Below are 21,830 nucleotides of genomic sequence, written 5' to 3'. Positions count from 1 at the left end.
AAAAAAAAAAAAAAAAAAAAAAAAAAAAAAAAAAAAAATAAGAAAAAGCCAAACATTTTGATAATTATAAAATAATATTATAAATATTTGGTAAAAAATTAAGTTATAACTACAGTTCATTAATTTTTGATTTACAACAAAAACACAAATTCGAATGATTTTGTCCAAATTAACTTCTTTTAAAGTAACCATTTTTTGTTTTTGTTTTTCTTATTATTTATAAAATTATTGAATATTTATATTACAAAATCTCTCCTTGAAAAAAAAAATAATAACAATTTTTTACTAGATATTCCCCTCTATGGCTCTATGTTGAAAATTGAAGCATTTTACTGCTTAAAAATATAACGAGAAAAAGACACAAACATAAACTAGTAAAATTAATACATTTATTGCTATATTTAAAAACTTAAAATACTAAATAATAAATATATTAGTATATTATTTTTTTATTTTTTTTGCTTTGAGTTAAAAAGTTGAATAATATGGCACTAAAAAATTACTAAGCCAATGAAGTTAGTAAACCAACGTGGTTTTCAATATTGTAGGTAGTTGTTAATGATTATCAGTAATTAGTAAGTTCTAAGTGCTTTTGTTCTATAGATAATAATAATAACTACCTTGCAAAATTAGATTTTACTAAAGTTTAAATACTAAATTATTAAATTATTGTTGTATTTTTTAATAAAATACGTATAATGGCAAGTATAAAGTTAGAATATCATAATAAATGAGCACTTAAAAGTAGGTATTCAAAATAATGTACATAACATTAGATTTTAAAATTAACATAGCATTATAGATAGTTCTTGAACTAAGAATTTAGTTTAAACCAATATTTGACTAAATAATTATAATTAAAAGAAAATTATCACATTGTAGTATAAAAGTTATATTATGTATCTCATTTTTAAGGTGTCTATAAAATAAATACATTTTTTTTTTATTAACGCCTTTCCAAGTTTCATGGTTACAATTTAAATAAATACATACAATGTTGATTATTTAGGTAAGTATTAATGCACCATTTAAAAAATATACAATTCAAGGAATAGTACAGTTGGATAGAATTCAAAGTCATAAACAGGCTTTTCTCACCTCTGTGATAACTTTATATTATGCTTAATGAATAATTAACAATACAAATAAAATTCAATTAAAATATTAATCACGGTTTTAAAAAAAAAATTAAATATACTACAAGTGCAACTCTGTGTACAGAGTTTCCAAAAGTTTCTGTAATGAAAAAAGAAAGTTTTTTTTATATTTTATCATTGAGCTTAAAACACTTATTGGAAATATTTAAATGGCTCTATAATTTAGTTATTGTCATAAACTAAATATTTGATCTAGAAAAGTGCTATATAAAATCTTTTAAATTTTTTTCTATAAAAAGAAGTGTTCTAACAAAAAAATAATAGAAATAAATCATTGATAAACAAATACATTTTTTGAATACATAATTTCCAGAATTTAGAATTTAGTGATAAGGTATAAACCAAGTAGGTAGTTGATTTCAGTTCGAAATAAGATTCTTGTTTGTGAGTGTATAATTCTATTAAACATAATTTTAAAGCCATAATTCACCATAATAACAGTCAGTTTTTATAAAAAATAAAATGTTTTATTGTTAAGATAATAAAGGTAATTATAGAACTGCCGTAGGATATTATGTAGGATATGATATACACTTACAGACTTATAGAAAATAAAATTTCTTATTGTTAAAGAAATAAAAGTAATTATACGATTGCCGTAGGATATGTAGATCCATCGTTTTACTCAAATCAATATTAATTGAACGTCATAATTATATAAGATGATTAGTTTAATGATTCCAATCAATCCTGTAAAATTATTGTTTAATATGATTTAATTATAACATTTTTGGTTCTCCAATAGTTTTAAGTTTAAATGTGTGAGGGTTACTTTTTCTTAGATAATACTTTATTTATAAATACACATTAGGTACATTAATGCAATTAAACCTTTTATTATATAAATATATTTTTTTTAAAAACAATAGGCATGCATACAATTATATAATAACTACCTATATTGTTTTATTATATGATCTAGTATTTTTTTTAAAGGTCATATATTCGGAAAAAAATATTAATTGCACAGTATGAAGATATAATATGTAAGTTTAGCCAATTAACATTTCTTAGTTTAATTCGTGTATTTTTTTTCCTCGAAATACATGATTATTTTTGGTTATTTGTTTATTTTGAATAAAACCATGCGTACTTACTATCCTAATCTAAGAAAATTATATAATTATTTAATATTTAAATACAAATTTTAATAACATATTAATATAAAAAATACTAAATTATTTGTAATATGTAATATATCAATATATCAATGTATAATATATATAAAATTAATAAGTATACACCTAATTTTCATTAACTTTTATTTAAATGTAATTATCACTACTAACTAGGTATTAGAATAAATTTAAATAAACTATTGGCTATTGACAATGTGAGAAATATATAAATTATCAGATTTATGTTAAGTATGGCCTTCGATAAAATATGTAAAAACCATGGAAGAATAAACGTGACTAGGTAATAAAAGATAAATAAATTAGATAAGTAATGAAACAAAATATAATGTTTGTATAGTATCCTAATTTTATCATAAATCTATAAAAAACTTTCATTGAAGTTACTATACTATATTGAAGTTCTTATAAGTGCAATGTACCTATAAATTTACCTCTTTTGAGGTAAGTTTGCATATCAATCAAAATAAATATACAAAACTCTCAAGTATTAAAAACTATGATATAAAAATTAATTCATTTTTAGAACCATGAAAATATTTTTCCATTCTTCAATAAAAATAGCTGTTAAGTATTTCGCACTAATATACTTACTAGCACATTGTTTAAATAGAACGTTAAGTTGGTTGCAGGTTTAGAAGTCGGTGACGTACAATTTGCTATTAAAGTATCACCTGGATCATATTTATCTTTATCTGTTACAATTACTGGTTTTGATTTTGGTAGTTCTGAAACAAAACAAAATTATAATTATATGAAATTCGTCTGTGGTGTTTAAGCAAATACAAATATTTTTTATTAATTTCGTAAAAACATTGTTTTTTTTTTTTACATTTTAAAATTAAATTTATTTATAAATAATAACAGTATAGAATCGCAAATTGTTAATAAAATATTGATATATTAAAGGCATGTGATAAATATAATGAATAATGACATTTATTCATTTAACAGATGACCAATTTTACAAAGAGCTTGAAAATGTATTTAAAATACTTAAGAATATAAAACGATAATCGTTTTTTTTTATATGTGTATTGTATAATTATTGTTATATTTTATACATTATGTAATAAAAAAAAAAATAAGAATTAACAGATAAAATAACTTTTATTTATTTATTTTTTTAATAATTACTATGATTTTAGTTAATATTAAATTGAAAATATATTTTTAAACATTTATAAGAACAAAATGTATAACATATAGTAATTAAACATATGAATATTATATATATATTGGATATGTCATGACGCTTTCATAAAAATAGTAAAAATTTAAAAATAGTGTACAATCTTACAATCTACGATTATGTTTTTTATTCTGTCGGTAGTAAAAAAAGGCATTGTAAATAATTGTTATAAATTGTAATGATAATGGTTGTAAAAACGTCAAATAAATTTTCTAAAGTAATTCTAAGTCTACACACTATTGTGTATTAGTGTAAACGTACAAAGATCACTTCAATAAAAAAAAAAAAATTGACCATGCAATGTTTAGATGTTTAAAGTAAAATCTTTATTGTACATCAAGTTCAAAATAAAAATTTTAGAATAACACTATTTTTTAAATTAATATTATTTTTAACTCACTGAGAAAACTAATAAAGTTATTATTGAAGCCAACTACTTTAACTGTGTATAATAATAATAATAATAAAAATGATAAAAAAAAAATATGATATGATATGCAATTATGGCATAAAATGTATTAAATAAAACCATAGAATTATATACAATTGCAAACTTAAGATTTACCATACAAAGTTATATAAATATAATATAAGAGACTTTGTATAAATATTTTTCTTTTTAACACATTAGTGACTATAACTTATAAGTATCATTTTATATTTTTGTTGTTATTAAAATAAATTTGAATGTTTAAGAAAATTTTAAACTTTAATAGTGTAATAATATGTAATGATAATTTACGCATAATAATTTTTGAGCAAAACCTATAATAACATAAAATTTAAAATTTTCGATGTGATTTAATTTTTACGATATATACAATTAGATTACATTGTGTAAAATAATGCTTGATTAATTAAAAAAATATAATTTGTAAATATTTAAAAAGTACAGAAATCTAAATCCAATATACATTTTAGTTTATTAAGACCCTTATTGATTATTATTGTGTTAAAATGTAGGATTAGACTTTTAATGTTAAATATTTAACTTATTAAACAAATTTAAATTTACTGTTATTAATGTACTTTTAACTCAACTAATTTTATTAATTATAATTATCTAATTTCCTTTGAAAAATACTATATTAGAAAAAACTAGTTCAATATATGACGATATTTAAAAAAAAAATATCTAACTAAGTAATAACTTTGATAATTTGAAATATTCAAAACAGTTTTGAAAATATATTTTTTAAATTTTAATATAGTATATATCATTGATTTTTTGTTCGTACTTTTCATAAACATTTCTATACAAACTTTTTGTGATATTAAATTTCTCACATATTATCTATGCCACGAGCAAAAAGTTTCTTCATAATAACTTATAATTAAAATTTAAAATAAAATAATATAATAGCTTAAAAATGTATATTCTAATTTTTAGTCGATAAATAACTAAAATAAATAACGACAGTTAATAATAACTTGTATATTTGTTTTAAATATTTTATATTCTAAATTATGTTGAAAATTATTTATATATTTTAAAATTGTTAATTTATTAACTATTTCACCTAAAAAATTACCTATTTGCAGTTTGAACAATCCTTCAATAGCATAAATCCAATTTTATAACTTATTAGTTATTAGCAATTAGTAAACTTACCAGAATGACTGAGAGTCTAAGAATAAAAATATATAAAACATTTAGTATTCTCAAATATGTGTTAAATTAAAAACAATTGGTAAGTTAATTTGTTCTTAATTTTTTTATTAAAGAAATCAACAATTTTTTAATAATAGAATTTTAAAAATCATTTAATTTTATTGAAATTCTACATTTAGATAGATACACACGAAAATTAAGTTTCTACTAATGTAGAGTATATGTGGAATATGTGCTCTACTTTTTTGAGTTATTGAAAACATTACTAGAGATAAACCGAATTAATAAAAATTAATTTAAACTATGTATATTTCATATTTATAGTTTGTATATAAAATAAACTAAATAGATGATAGAGAAAAAAAAATTAACAAAAATTAGTGATTCAAATTTGAAATCGTGTTAAATTTTAACCTTATCTTTATATTTATATAGATATATCTTAAATTTTGGAATATAACTAGATTATTTATAAATAAATAAAATCAATTTTAATTTTTTACACTACAATTAATTCATTCATAAATATTTCAATATCATAAATTGTCTTTTTGCCTTTAGTTTTGTCATCAATATATTATATAATTGTTCTTATTTTAAAAGTACCCATAACACGTCATCTTAATATATTAGCATAACACAATTTAAAATTAACACTTTACCCCAGATCTGATTAAAATTCTCTACTTAAGTAATAAATCATTGAAATACAGTATATAAGTATTATAATGCTATTTTGTTAAATTTCTGTAATATTTTTATAAATATAATTAAAAAATAAATAAATGCCACAGTTTAAATTTATGAATCATGGGTTTTTAAGAAAAAAATAAAATAACTCGGCTTGTCTGCATTTTACAGTTAACAATTATACAATTTATTTGATTTTGTAAGTATTATGAATCAAACTCGTTTAATGAAAAGATAAAACTGTTTTATTGAATTTCAAAAACTATAATAACTATACACTTTTATTTATATTTTTTATAATTTTTATGTTTTGATTTTTCGGTTATAATTATACATTATGATGATATATATATATATATATATATATGTATATTATATTTAATAATATAATATGTTTATCATTTAATATAGGTACTTAATATTTCTGTAATTACGATAGTCTAATTAAATAAATGTATCGATCGATTTAACAAACTACTGTTACAGATTTTAAAAAAACGAATTCAATAATAATAAAAAAAAAAAGTTAGGTAAGTTGGAAATCTTACCTATTTGGGAAAAATAATATTTTTAATATTTTTATACATCAATATAAGACATTATTTTGGGATTTTGAATTAATTTTTCAAAAATGTTGACCTAGCAAAAAATTTTTTATTGTCATTTATATAAAAAAAAAAAAAACTAAAAGAAATGAAAATTTTTCATGCCTATAAATAAATCAAAAAAAATTAAAAATATTTAAAACTTTATCATATAATGAAAACGATAGTATAAAAATTGAGTGAAAATTTTATGAAACTATTATTTGTTTTTGAATTAAACAAAAACAAAATTGTTAAAAACTGGATTTGCGTAAAATGTCCATTTATTTTTTTTTTCCAATCATAATAATAAATACTGTGCATTTTTAAGTTTGACTTCTTTAAAGTACAAACTAGATTCCGTTTGATATCTAAAACTACTTCCATTTTTGATAATTAAAACATTTCACTGATAACTTATCATGTACCCATGCACAAAAAAAAACCATTAAGATAAAATCAATACATTCATCTCTTTGCTTAGTATTTAAAATAGAATTTTTAAATAATATTATTTTATTGATAAAACTAAAGTATTTTCATCTAATGAATTTAAATTTATAAAGCTATGTGTGCTTTTTCATCACAATTAATTGATATATTTAAAATGTATATAATTAGTTTTAAGCAGGGCTTGCAAAAGTTATAATAATGTTATGATTATAACGTTATATTTGACAAAAAATTATTAAAATATGTAATGTAATTATAACAGAAAACGATAAACATAAATAGTTAAATAATAAACATAACGATTAACAAAGTATATGATATATCATAAAACAAATCATAACGCAAAACGTTAAATATAGTATATCATTAAATGAAATAATTAATTTCCAATTATTTTATAGTTATGATTTATACAATATATTAAAAATTTTAATTCTAAATAGCGATAAACACAAAAGTTGGATAACGTTTAAATTCTGAATAACGATAATTTCAAAATGTGTATAATGTTTTAATTGTAAATAACATAAAACATTTTTTTTTTTCAAATGCAAGCCCTGATTCTAAGTGATCGAATATGCTTCAAAAGGTATTTAGGTAATAATAATACAAAACACTCAACTATTAGCTCTTATAACTTATCAAATAATAAGTTATCATATCACAATACACTTGTTTTATTTAATAATAATTAAATTAGTATCCATTAATGTTATTAGTTATTGTTATTTGATAACAATGATTATCAATATAATTAATTTTATTATAATATATAAAAGTATTAATTTATGTTAAAGGATTGTACAGTTAGTATTACTTGAACTTAAAAGAAATGTTACTAATAGTTAAACAGCAAGAATATTTGGAATAACGACACGTCTTGTTATTGAATAAAAGTTAAATAATGAACGATTTCATAAATTTATTTGTACATTTTTTTTCTTCAAATATTTAAAATTATTGCATTTATTCGTCGTACGTTTTTTTTTTTTTTTTTTTAATAATAAGAGCTTTCTGCCAAAGTTGCATAGCTATGGAAAGGTTGTTAAAAAAATAGATTTACGCGTTTAACAGTTTTGCTTGCGGCACTCCCCTCCAATCATTGGTAAAGCCATAATGCTGGGGTAAAATTTATGTACTGACATAAATCGTTAACAGCGAGATTCAATGTGTCGCCAAAAATCCCAGCTATTTGTTATTGAGTGAAAAAAATAATTTAATTAAAAAATTAATTAATTAATTTGTAGATTTATAACTTTTAAAGTTCCATTTTAATCATCATAAACAGTACAAAGGATTGTGTAATCTATGGAAATTTACCTAAATTCAACCGAAATGCGTTATATACAATTTAATAATACATATTTATTTTATAATTTTGTATTTATTCAATGAATTACAAGTTAGAATTTCATTTTAATTTCCAATAGGACGTAGTTTTATACCAGTTAATTCTGAAAATAATAAACAATAAGTAGAAATAATATAATGTAAGTATCAAAACTACATTACAATTTTTCAGATAAAAAAAAAAAAAAAAAACTTATTAATTGAACCATGATTACTGAATCTTGAAAGCTAAATCAATGCTTTAAATATGCACAGTGATATCTTTGACAATATTTCAAATATTTGAATAGGAATATCATCTCAACACCATAATATATGTTTTATGTTGCCTCTGAGACCAATCTTCAGGATTAATAAGCAAATCTAAAACCTAGAATATCAGATGCATGCTTTGCATTTTATATCGTGAATCAATATGATGGCTTATATATTATTTATTTCAGTCAAAGATAAAATCAACTAACGCAGAGTATAAAATTACTTAATAGTTAATATCAAAAAAAAAAAAAAAAACCAACAGACTTTATAAGTTAATAATATTATGTAGATATTAAAACTGTTGTAAATACATAAAAATAAAAATTATTGGTTATTAGTTATTAACAATACCGTTTCATTAAAAATATCAAAAAAACGTATATTAAACAACAAACAAACGGTAGGTTTTAGAATAATACTAAAAATATAAAAAATTAATTAATTATGATAAATTTAATCTAAATACATTGATTGAATAAAATATCTGGACTAAATTTATTTTTATTTTAGATCTTGAATGTTACCTTTTATACATAAATCATTAGGTGTATGAAAACGATACAAAAATGTTTGGAGAAGTTCAACCAAGAATACATACTATTCAAACTTCGGTCATGTCATTTACTATTTGTAATATTCAGTCAAGATGTATTTACCGTTCCAAATAATATAGTTTTTCTTCTTGAATTGAAATCTAAATGGTATCTATAATCCCACCGTAATAGCAAAATATATTATGTTACAACGTTGTAATGAAATAAAAATAAAGCAACTGAGAGATTATTATTCCAAGTGTTACGGCGCTACACAACATCGTATCGTAAAGGCAATTCTTTTCAGAACCACTAATGAAAGCCAATCAGAACATCGCAGACGTACACAAAGGGCCGTCACGCCAAATGTGCAAGCAAACACGATTCATGCCCAACACACAACGTCTATACGAACTGATTAACGGATCATCTGTACATCCGATAAACATATAATTAATATTCCTGGAAATTAGAAGCTCCAAGTAAAAAGAGAAAAATACACCAACCCCGTAGCATACCTAACAACATTCATACAAAAGAAACCGTGCTGAGGATAAGTACAAAATGCAAGTCACTATGAGCGCGTTGTGTTTATTAGTCTGCATGATTCGCAATATAAATATCAGTGAAATCTCACTTCAAAAACACGTCACTAAATTCCAATGGCTGCAAATCGAGTCCGTTCAAACAATAGCAATCCGAATGACGACAGGCATGTCAAAATTTTCTTAGAAATGAGGTTCTACTTAGATAGACAAACACAACTGCAATCAAAAACAATTTTTCACATAAATCAACAAAGTAGTTAACACATCCAATTATTTATGGTTGTGACAAAATATACCAACTTCAATCGAAAGCACCGAGACCAGTCTCACAGACATATTAATACTAACCTATGATAAAAAATAAATACGTAAATTGGCCTGGTTCTATAGCCTGGTATAGAATAATACAGGGCCCAGGCCGTCCCAACAAAACGAAGTAAAGCTACGAAAAATACACGCACTCGTATAACACCTCTCAAGTCTTCAACTGCCTAAAAACTAGAACCGCAGGATCGAGAGATCCTGAGTTCAAAACAATTAATACAGATCACAGACTCTCGTCACTATGAGGCGGCTATTTTTCAGCGTACGTCCAAACGAACTTACCAGCCATAAAAGGCACCGACACCCGGGACTATCAGACAGCGACCACCGCCCATCCGGACCGCGAACGAGCTCGACAACGACGACCGTAACCACCGGGGAAGACAAGAAGTCACTAGTGCGAGGCGGGAGCAAACCAACCGCAAACTCCGTCTGGTTTGCTCGTTCAGTTCACTCGTATCGCCGGACGACAAAAGGCTGACGAGGAGGAGTAGCGGAAATGATCACGAAAACGCCACTCGGAATGACCTGCGGCGCAGGGTCCCTATCCAACATAGCGGCATTATACGAAGACCGCTCTCTTTTACCACTGTCGACAAAAAATGCAGCAGGCGTGGCGTAGTAACCACACCTCGATACCAGTGGCGGAGACGACAGCAAACAAGCGGTCGATGCAACACTAGAAAAGGGCCTTCTCGGTGCCAATACCGGAAATCCCAGTCGTTAAGTATTGCCGTCCTGTGCGCAGCTCACCACGCAGTTTCTCAAGTCACGCACTGGTGGTGATTGGTTCCGTCCAATCATATGTGTAAATAATAAACGATTCCCTTTAATGTGACGATAGGACCCACGCTTACGTCTGGTGGTCGTACCCAAGTACCACTGCCTGTGTCGGCTCTCTTATTTAACTATTAAGACCAGCAGACGCACAGTCGGCGTTTTACTTTACCCCCTATCGTTGTAATATTGAATCAAATGCAATACTGAAAAATTGTTCTAAAATTTCGATTACTAAAATTCAGTCAGTACACTAAACACCCGATACACCGTCTTATGAATAAATCAAACTTTTGACCAACACCTTAAATTAACATAAAAAAAAAAAAAAAAAAAAAAAAAAAAACAGTCACCATCTGTAATATTATATACAAAATATATTAAATACATTTTTATCATAATTATAAAATATAAAATTAAGAAAAACGCCTTAGAGTCCAATTTTTCATAAACTTGACGAATTACCACTTAAGTAATTTATAAACTAATATTGTTAAACACACACAAAAAAAAAAAAAAATAATCGCTTATAGGCAATCTGAAAATATCAACAATAACTATAAATATATAGATATAGACATTTTAAGTTCAAAATTTTGACAAAAATTGAATGTTTTTACGAAAAATAATACTATTCATACGTTTTATTTTTTATTTTTCGGTATAGCGTATATTATTTTATTCTAAAAATGATTAAATTTTCATTTTATTTTGACTAATTTTAAGCTCTTTATATTACGTATGGGTGTACTAACTTATTTTCATCTTTCTATTATGCACCGTTATTGATAACAATGATAATATATTATAATAATATACGAGATGTTTTTTGTCATTATACAGAAAAATGAATATCTAATTTAAACTAATATAACTTATAAGTATATCATAAAATAATCTTAAAAATAAAGACTAACCCTTTTTTTACTCTTCAACGTTTTTCAATTATACTGGTTTATTTATTTATTTATTGAATTCAAATTCAACACATTCATAACGGTGACCTCTTCTCAATAACGAGATACACTCAATACTCACTATAAATGATTTTTACTGTTTATTTTATTATTGTTATGTAAATATAATATGTTTAATGTACATTTTTTTTTAATAATGCTCCTCTTTTTTATTAATTAATCACTTACCATATTTTATCATTACCTAATAATAATGTCTAACACATTAAACTAACTAAAACAAAATCTAATAATTAATTGCTTTTGTGGATAAATCGGAATTATAGTCATTATTTTTTTTTGAACTATGATAAATAAATATCCTAAAGTTATTTACTGATCATAAGAAATAAGTTTTAGTGTTAACATTTTTACTGGATATTGCAGTTATATACCTGCACTAACTAAAATAAATAGTATCATACACTATAAAGTGACGTGGAGTCGTTAGATATATTTTTTTGTTGCATATTTAACTAAAGATAATTCTTCCTCTTATTACAATTTTTTTCTTTTATACTTTGGTGATACTTAATAATAATGTAGATTAAATTTAAGTTTATAAAATATTATTATTAAACGTTTAAGTATTTACTTTTAAACATCCATATATACTTGAAAATATTTTTATATTAATTTTTTTTTTTTTTTTTTAAAGATGATGTAGTTTTATACGATCACAACAAATAATAAATTATTCCTATTTTCCTATTTCAATAAAAAAATTTCAGTAATTTTTACAATTAAATTTTTTGTATTTATTTCAAATTAGTTACCATTAAAACTACACACATTTATAACTACAGTATTAAATATTAATACACATAATAATAATATTGTAAATTATAAAAGGTTTTATTATTTAATTTTAATTTTATTATTTGAGGCACAGTTTCAAAAATTTACAGTTATTAGTTATATCCATAGTACTTAATAATAATTACAAATTTTAATTATTTCCACATATTTTTATTTTACCTTTTTTTTTTTTTATCATAAAATTTAAAATTTTTGTGTACTTGGTAGTTCTCAAAGTTGGTTTTCTTGATTATTATTACTATATTATATATAGTGATAAAGAAATATAATTAAAAAATTAAGTATTAAAATAATTAGATTTTATAAGTTACATATAATTGTTATTATGTGAATATAATATATATATATTATATCATATTATATACAGCGTAATATATACCTTTTATTATGCATGAAGATTTTTATCAGTGATATATGAAATCAACTCAATGATTAAATATCTTTTGTTATAAACTAAATAAAATAATAACCATTATATTGTTTTATTATGATATACTATATACAACTATAATACGTATTTAAGGTAAATTTGAAATGTTTATTAAAGTTTGTGTCCTTTAGGAATAACATGGTTTGAAAAAATCAACCCTTTGGGAAATTATACGTGTTTAAGCAATGTATTTATTTTTTTCTAGGGTAACTTGCTAAAAGCTGGCATTAGAATTTTATTATTTCAGGATAATACTATTGTATAATATCTCTAAATTTGTATTTTTAATTTTAATCATGTATATGTTATAAAATAATAACAAAAAGCTCTTAATTTTAATTCAAAAGGTAAACATATATTTAAGAGAGGAGTGGCCAACATAATAATATATCCTATGTGCACACAGAATAAAACAAAACAAAAAAAAAAACCATGCCACTTCAAATGCAAACTACATATATTAATTTATTAGTCAAGTTTAATTTTTAATCAAAGATATTTGCTTTATTTTGGGAATTAATGAAATTGTATTCAAAATAATACTTAATACAAATAATTTTCTTATTTAATTCATTAATGAAATATACTATTTATATACATTTTTAACGTATACCTAAATCGATTATGTAAGCACTTATATCTATTGTATATCTTTGATGGAGTTTATCTGACTTATTTTCGGACAAATTTTTATTGATAAATTATTTTTATTATATATATATATTTAGTATTATGTGAATATTTTATTTTAAATTTTAAAAGTAATTATATAAATAATAAATTAATAGACAAAAGGTAAAACAATTATTAAAATGTGTACACTGTTTAGTTTCCACTTACCCACAACTATGATTCGTTTTGAGACGATCGCAGTTTTGAATGAAGGACCATCAGTTGTTACTTCACAGCTCAAATTTCCAGACAAATTGAAACCAACATCTCGCAAAAATACTTGTGTGGCATTTGATACAGACAACTGCAATAATACAAGTTTTATTTTTCACAATTGTATACATTCTGTACGAGTATAATATAACCATTATATAAACTATCCCACTTAATATATATATATGACTTGGTGTCAGTTATTATTCTGTAAAGTGCTTGTATGTATTTGTTTAGGTATTAAATAAATTGTAATTACTATTTATATCAATAAAATTATATTTTTGTGTGTATGTATTCAGTAGTTTTCACGATAAAAAAAAAAATATAGAACGGTTGTTTCAATGTTTATGAATTTAGGATTTTGAGTAAATATTTTACACAAACTAAGATATATTTGATATTAAAAATTTATATAGTTTAGAGAAAATTATTTTAAATACTACAATACACAAGTGTAAGTGTATTGTTTTATATTTTAACATTGGTAATTTAAATATAAAAATAATTAACTGAACAGACAAGGCATTTTATAAATATTTAAAATGTATGACTATTTTACCATATATTTATTGTAGTTTAAACTGATTGATATCAATAAGTACTTGCTAATTAAAACTTAGGTATTTATTGTTATTTAACTAGAGATAGAATATTTTTAATACATTTTTTTTTTTTTTTATAAAAAAGGTTTTACTATTATAACGTTAAATAAAAATAAAAATAGAATGATTAAATTTAGTTTTGTGCTTTTAAAACTTAAATGAATTGTTATTGTAATAAAAACGTTAAAAATTACCAGCAAAACGTGGTATTGCAAATTGATCACAAAAAGTATATGACAAGTGTATAACAAGTTTTCTCATCTTTAAAGTATACTTAACCCAACGCAATTCTTCTCAAAACGAAGATTTATGAACTCAAACAACTTTTACCAATGACATTGCATTCTCTTCGTCTTCCATTTTACTCGGAATAAAATAAATTGTTCTAAGCTTATAAATTAAGACATGACCACGAACATACAAATTATTAGTTAAGCTTTTATATGTTATACAATTATATCCCATTAAAATTTTCAAAAAAGTCACATTTAATATGATTTTGGTTTAGAAACGAAGATATATAATTGTATTTATTATTTCTGATGATGTTATACTATTTATAATTAAATAATGTTATTTCTTAAAATTAAATCCAATCTTACTGTTATTAAATTCAATAGATTATTGTTATACTGTATTGTGTAATAAAAATTAAGAATATTTTACACGTGCTGTATAAAGCTGTCTTAAGGTATTTTATTATATCATAAAATCGAATAATGGTTTATTTATAAATTATAAAAATTTCAAATATAAGTTTATTTCTAATATCTCAGAAATAAAATCTATACTTTATTTAATTTTTTTTTTTTAATGTAAACGTAATACCTAATGGGTCATACGATAGTCTTAAAATAATATATTAATATGTTTAATATTATGTACAATTATAATTAGTTACTGTGACGAAAGACACCTTACGATGAAGAGTTTTTAATCATATTTTTTTAGTTTAGTATCAAATATCCAACTGTATATACGAGTAAGTATTCATTTGTGTAATGAAATAATCAATTTTTATAATACCTTGTCTATAGATAATAAATTTATTATATTTACTATTGATATAATATTTATTTATGATACTTAATATATTGGGATAAATTTTACTTCTATATTACTGAAAAAAATTCTGAAATTCGTTTTCTTGAAAATATTATTAGTCTTTAAAAATAATTTAACCAGATTATCATACAAATGTCAAATAATAAATTGTATACTATACATTGGATAATTCCAAGTTACTTTTTCATGTAAGCTATTAATATAAGATTAACATTTAAATAAAAATGTAACAATCACATGTTTTACGCAATACCACGCTTTCAAAAATATTTTAAATCAGTTAAAATTGGTAAAACAATTAGCCGAATCAAATATTTTGTGAAAATTTTAAGTACGTAACTTAAAAAAACTGTATTTCAATAATTAGGAAAATACATATTCCATAATTAAGTATTATATAGTATTATTTTTGAGCATATCTTTAAAAATTTAATTCAGTTTAAAATAATTCTTGATTTTAAATTCTTAAATTAAAAAATTAATTAAGATTAAAGTATTAATTTTTCAAACAATCTGTTAATAAACGAAAAAATCAAAATTGTGAAATTACTGTTTACGTAGTATGTTGTGTTTATTTACTAACTATGTATTTCTAGAGGATTTATCACATTATACATTTTATTGTTTATGGTCATAACATCTATTCATTTTATATAAAATATTAAGTTCATATTAACCATTCAAAGTTTTTATTTTTGCGAAAAATTCATAGGTAATATGATTTTACTTAATATGTCTGCTGAAATAAATTAAAATTATTTCAGTTTTCATACATACTATACAAATTAAATATGTATGATGTTGTTTATAATACACAATATTTTGAAAAATTCAATTTTTACTTTTTGGTTAAACTATATTCATGAATAGTAAATTATTCTAAATGAAAATTTTCAAATGCATGTGTACATTATCACTTTTCAGAAAAAACAAAGCATGGAGAAAAGCTATTTTATTACACTATATGTTCATACATAATATGTAGCGATTAACATTCATACGTTCTACATGTACGAAAGATTTTACAGAAATATACATCTTTGTGAAAATATCTTATCTTTTAGAATAAATATATTATTTTCTGACTGTTGTATATATATTAAGTATATTTATGTTTAAATGAATGAACAATATAAGAACTTGGTTATATTATCAAATACCGAAAAACATTAAGTAGGTATAAAATCTTTTTAAACATTATAAAAGGTAATTAAATGAACTTTAAATCGTATAAAAATTTGTATAAATTTAATAATTTTACACGTTATTTAATAATAATTTTCAATGAATTAATTGATTCAAAACATTTATTTAGTACTTATTGTTTAGAACTTTTTATTTTTTATTTTTCAATCTTATACAGTTACTAAAATATTATCTCAAGATATAAGTAATAAGTTAATTTGTAATGAATAAAAATATTTTATGTACGATAAACAAAAAAAACCTAAGTTTATGAAGACTAGTAACAGTTTTTATAGTAATAATTTGAGGAAAACTTAAAAACCATTGGTAAAGAATCGATTCTAATTAATATTATTATATTTTATGAATTTCTGGAATTGAAATTTCTAGTTAGAACATATTTCAATAAAAAATAATGTAAATTTTAATAATTATTTTGCTAAATTATCTTAAAACTAATCAAATTTAAAATTAATTTATCATAGATACACTATTTAATTTGTTTTTTTGGAATACATTTATAAATATAGTTAAATAAAAATTAAATAATGAAATATAATTATGTTTATATTAGTATTAGTAATCTAATATTTAAATCTTTACATTAGTATTTATTTTGTTATTTTTTATAATATATCTAGTAGATAACTAAGCAATTTAATATTTTAAAATTGTAAGTTATTCATATTGTGTAGTTATATTTTTATATAAATGAAAAAAAAAATGATGTATAATCTACAGAATGAAATTATTTTTTTTTTTTTATTAAGAATTTAACTTGAAGTATTAGAAAAACATCCAATATGTGATATAAATAAGCAATAATATAGCACTCACATTTAAATAAAACAATACTATTACAAAGTAAACTTCATAGAACTTTAAGTAAATTTTCAGATTGGATTTAATTTGTTTAACAAATGGCAATCAATTATAAAAATAATAATAAAATAAAAATATAGAAATTACTGTAAAGTTTTTGTTAAAACAAATTTAATACTTAATTCTTCTTCCTATTAAACAGTTTCTATCAAACAACTTTTCGTTGAGCATACAATATTTTAAAATCTATCATTTTCTTGTACAGTTTTGAATTTTTTCCATGGCTATTTTATTTGTATTTTTTATCTGAACTAATTTCTCTGGATAGCGGTGACATGAAAATATGGCTCATGGATAACTGTCAGAAAATGAATCTGAAGAACTTTTCCTAGGAACCAAGTGTAATATAATACAACATAGAAAGGCACATGTATTATTCAAACCGTATGATTTATGTGTTTCATACACACTAACACGGAAATAAATACACAAACACATGACGCGTATAAACTTATCTGCGGTAACAATCGTTGATGACCGGAAAAACGGTTTTACCGACGTTGACAACAATGTTTTTGTTCGGCCTGTGCCCTTTACCGGCCATGTCATCCGCCCATCCTAATGCTTGTGTTAGTCCTCTAGAAAAAAATCTTTTCAAGACTATGTGAATCTCGGAAGCTTTTTTGACAATAAAACGGAAACGTGCATTAAATCAAGTCGATTTAAGTCGCATAAAAGAAGGCAAGGAGGTGGTAGAGAGAAAAAAGGTTTACGATGACAGGCATGGGATTTTATTCGAGAAACCAGCTGAATGTTTTCACAAGATTTTCACAATTTTTTTTATTGTCCCGTGACTAAACAATGAGGTCAGTATTTTCTAATATAAAAACACTTAATTACTCTTATGCACACAATACCGAATACAAATTATTATATTTTGTTACACCTTGTATTATCAAACTTTTAAAAGAAACATCTGATCATCGTACTTCATATTTAAAGAGTATTGAATTTTCTACTTTATGAAATAATTTTGTTTTATTTTATATGCAAATATACTATATTGAATACACACGTGGGCTCACTTTGCTTATTTTACCTTTCATAATTATTTCTGTAAATAATAATTTAATAATTGTATATAATTATTACCTATATTAGAAATCCACAAATATTATTTAAGTTCTCAGTATATAGTTGGCTTAATAAAACTTAAGGTATAATAACGACGAAAGTTTAAATATTCACTACTTTCGTGTTTCTTTAAAATCTTAAAAAAACTTATTTTAAAGTTAATTTATGTTAATATTTTAAAAGATTTTTTTTACAAATTTTCATTAAGTATTCATATAGATATATACGTTTTAAAGTTTAGGTAAGGATCAAGTAAAGAATTGCAATATATTAAAATATAGATAAATAAAATCCCGATGCGATTTACTTGATTTATCATTTTATAGGATTATACACTAATCGAGTTGATAATTCTATAATTAATTTTATTGTTTATTTTATTTTCTTAATGAAAGAAAAATATAATCTAAGCTATCTTGCTAATCATCAAGTTAAAATATTCAAAAGAGGCAATGAATAATAGTATTTATTTTTTGTTTTTTAGAAATAGTTTAACAAATATTATATTGCTATATGATTACTTAAGGTATATAATAATTATATCAAAAATATTAAGTATTATTTCAGATTATTTATCATTATTGTGTTATCATTTTTATTATCATTTTTTTTTTTTTTAAATTTTATTTTTTAACGTAAATTCAAGTTTTAATTATTTTAGTCCATATTATTCCAAAATAACGTATACTTACGTCGACATTAAGCCCATAAAATGGAAATGTCTGCGTTGCGGGTATCATTCCGGGAGAATACCTATAAAATTCGTGACTTCCTCTGTACCATTTGACCGACAACATTGGAGCTCCGTCTAAATCGTAATTGCAGTATATCATGACATCATGTCCTTTTTCTACTGCTGGAGGTATGAAATGTATGCTAACGTTGTGTAAACTCCAAACAATATCTGTAACATTATGTAATAAATAGGTTTTAGCTAAAATGATTCACAAAATCATTGATATATAACACGGATTTACTTAATACATCATCCAATACACATAGTGGTAAACGTATTATTTGTACTTTGACTATAATACTCTTAATGTATAGTATAAGAAATAAAAATTATATTATAAAATATAGAAATATGTATCTACTGTAACATTAAAAAAATATATAAAAGAATAAAGTAATAAATAGCTTTTAAAAAAATAGTCAAGGAATAAAAAAAAAAAAAAAAACATTAGGACTAAGTTAAGTTAGTAATTTGTGTCACTTTACTTATTCCACCACATATCAGTATATATCATTTAATTTAATTTAAAAGCAACAGTAAACACAATCAAGTGAATTACGACCCTGAGCTGATATAAATAAACTGTATATGTACATCTTGTGTTATCAAAAAGTTTGGCATACTGAAAGTTTTTCTCTCTAGAAGAACAACTCTCGTTGGAAATCAAATTCAAATCTTCCACCAGGTTTCCCTAAAGATAGGTTTTATGCATTTATCCTTGAAAGCAATTGGTAGATTGCAAAATGTAATAGATATATCATTGAATATGGTACTATTCAATGTTCAGTTTATAACAAATTAATGTATGTAGAGATTTATGAAGGATTTTTCCTACTCAAATTACGTATAACATTTAATTATAAGCAAAAAAAAAAAATGTCAATAAAATACATCACTGAATAACCAATTTAATAAAATTTTGAACTACTGGATTTGGATGGATTAAGTGTGTATTAGTTGTCCTAGTCTTTTGCTGGAAAAATAATTTCTTACGGATTTTTTTTTGCTTTTACATTAAACAAAATTAATATTATGTATTTTGAACTCATTTGTTCAAAATAAAAACTTCATTTATTAGTGTATTTGAAATATATTACACAACTGGTATTGTGAGAGTTGTGACTAACCACAGTCAAATGTGTAATATTAATACGTTGATGTTATTTATTAGATATATGATTAAACCTAATGCAAATTAAACTAAATTAAAACAAACTAAGGTAATATTCATATCTAATACTCTAAATAATGTTTTGTTTAAGTACAATCTATAAAAGAAAAATATAGAGATTGCAATATAAATTTATTAGGAGATAAAATTATTTTTAAATGGAGAAAAAAACATTTAATATGCATTGTAATGTTATTTAAAATATTTATTATCATATAGAAATATATAATAATCAAATGAAAATCAAATAAATAATTTATAATTTTAACTTGTTGTTAAAAATAAGTATGATATTTCTTGGACAAATCATAACATGATAACATCCACTGTATAATTTCAACATGAAAATATTAAGTATGCAGGTGTTTAAGATTACTGATTAAGTAACTATAATTTTTGAAATTTGTTCAACAAAAATATTAACTAACATAATCTGACTTTTTAAGAATGAATTAAGAAGAATATTATAGGTGATTAGGTTGATTAGTATAAGACGATTAAATGCAATGCGCTACTAGATGGACTTTTTTGAATATATCACTGGTCCCTAGTGCGATATTTCGTTAGAAATTATTATAGCTTAGATTTATTTTTATTTTTTTTTCGGTACTCGTTAACCCATCCACCAATTTCAAATGGTATTCAAATAATTTTGAGACATTGCCAAGTATTTTGAACCTCTGACAAATTCATACACTGCAGCATGCCTAAAACCCATAGATCCTAAGCTCGATAATTTACAATTTATGTTCTCAGATAAGATTCCCGAACGTTTTTATAAACATTTAAAAATATATATTATATTATACATATTATATTCTTGGTATAATATTATGTAAGCAGATTGTTAAAAAAAATATAACATCAATATATTATAGTTGTGGGTAAATTATGATAACATTTTGAAAGTTTAAAATATTATAATAAAACTACTCTATAAACTACAAATAACTTGGTATTACATAGTATTCATAACGTAACTTTTAACTATTTTTTTTTTTATATAAATAAACTAAAAATTGTAAATTAATATATGAAAAAAATTAAATTATCAATAAAATAATGAGTGCATTTTTAATACACATTAGGTAAAAACCATCTACGTGGTCTGTAAAAGTCATATTTTAATATTAATTTTTACACAGATGTATCTTAAAAAATAATGATTTTATTTTTAGTTGTGTAAAGTTAAGTATCTAAAATTAATCGTCAAATATTACATAAAATATTCGCTTAATATTTTCCTAACTACCTTCTCTAATATTATATACGCATACCTATAGTGCATTGTAATTCAATTACCAGAAAATAATTGACAATCGTATTTTTATCATTGCAATTAAGGTCCAAATACAAATAATTTAATTACTTACTTATTTTATTCCATTAACACAAACTTAGCTTAAAG

At 22.5% G+C, this 21,830-nt stretch overlaps 1 protein-coding gene across 1 annotated transcript in view; it reads right to left on the bottom strand.

The window, feature by feature from the left end:
- The window catches only part of LOC112593207, a 121,495-nt gene that overhangs the window by 28,662 nt on the left and 71,003 nt on the right, over positions 1–21,830 (bottom strand). Inside the window, exons 2-4 of the mRNA XM_025337556.1 lie at positions 19,208–19,419; positions 13,660–13,795; positions 2,888–3,021 (exon numbers count right to left, since the gene is read on the bottom strand). Of these exons, the coding sequence (XP_025193341.1) occupies positions 2,888–3,021; positions 13,660–13,795; positions 19,208–19,419 (482 nt within the window). The remainder of the gene's footprint in view (positions 1–2,887; positions 3,022–13,659; positions 13,796–19,207; positions 19,420–21,830) is intronic.

This window comes from Melanaphis sacchari, unplaced genomic scaffold (genome assembly GCF_002803265.2).
Source record: "Melanaphis sacchari strain LSU unplaced genomic scaffold, SCAv2.0 Contig1_pilon_pilon, whole genome shotgun sequence".
NCBI classification, from domain to species: domain Eukaryota; kingdom Metazoa; phylum Arthropoda; class Insecta; order Hemiptera; family Aphididae; genus Melanaphis; species Melanaphis sacchari.
Note: the sequence above shows the minus strand (reverse complement) of the source record. Positions and strands in the feature narration are given on the sequence as shown.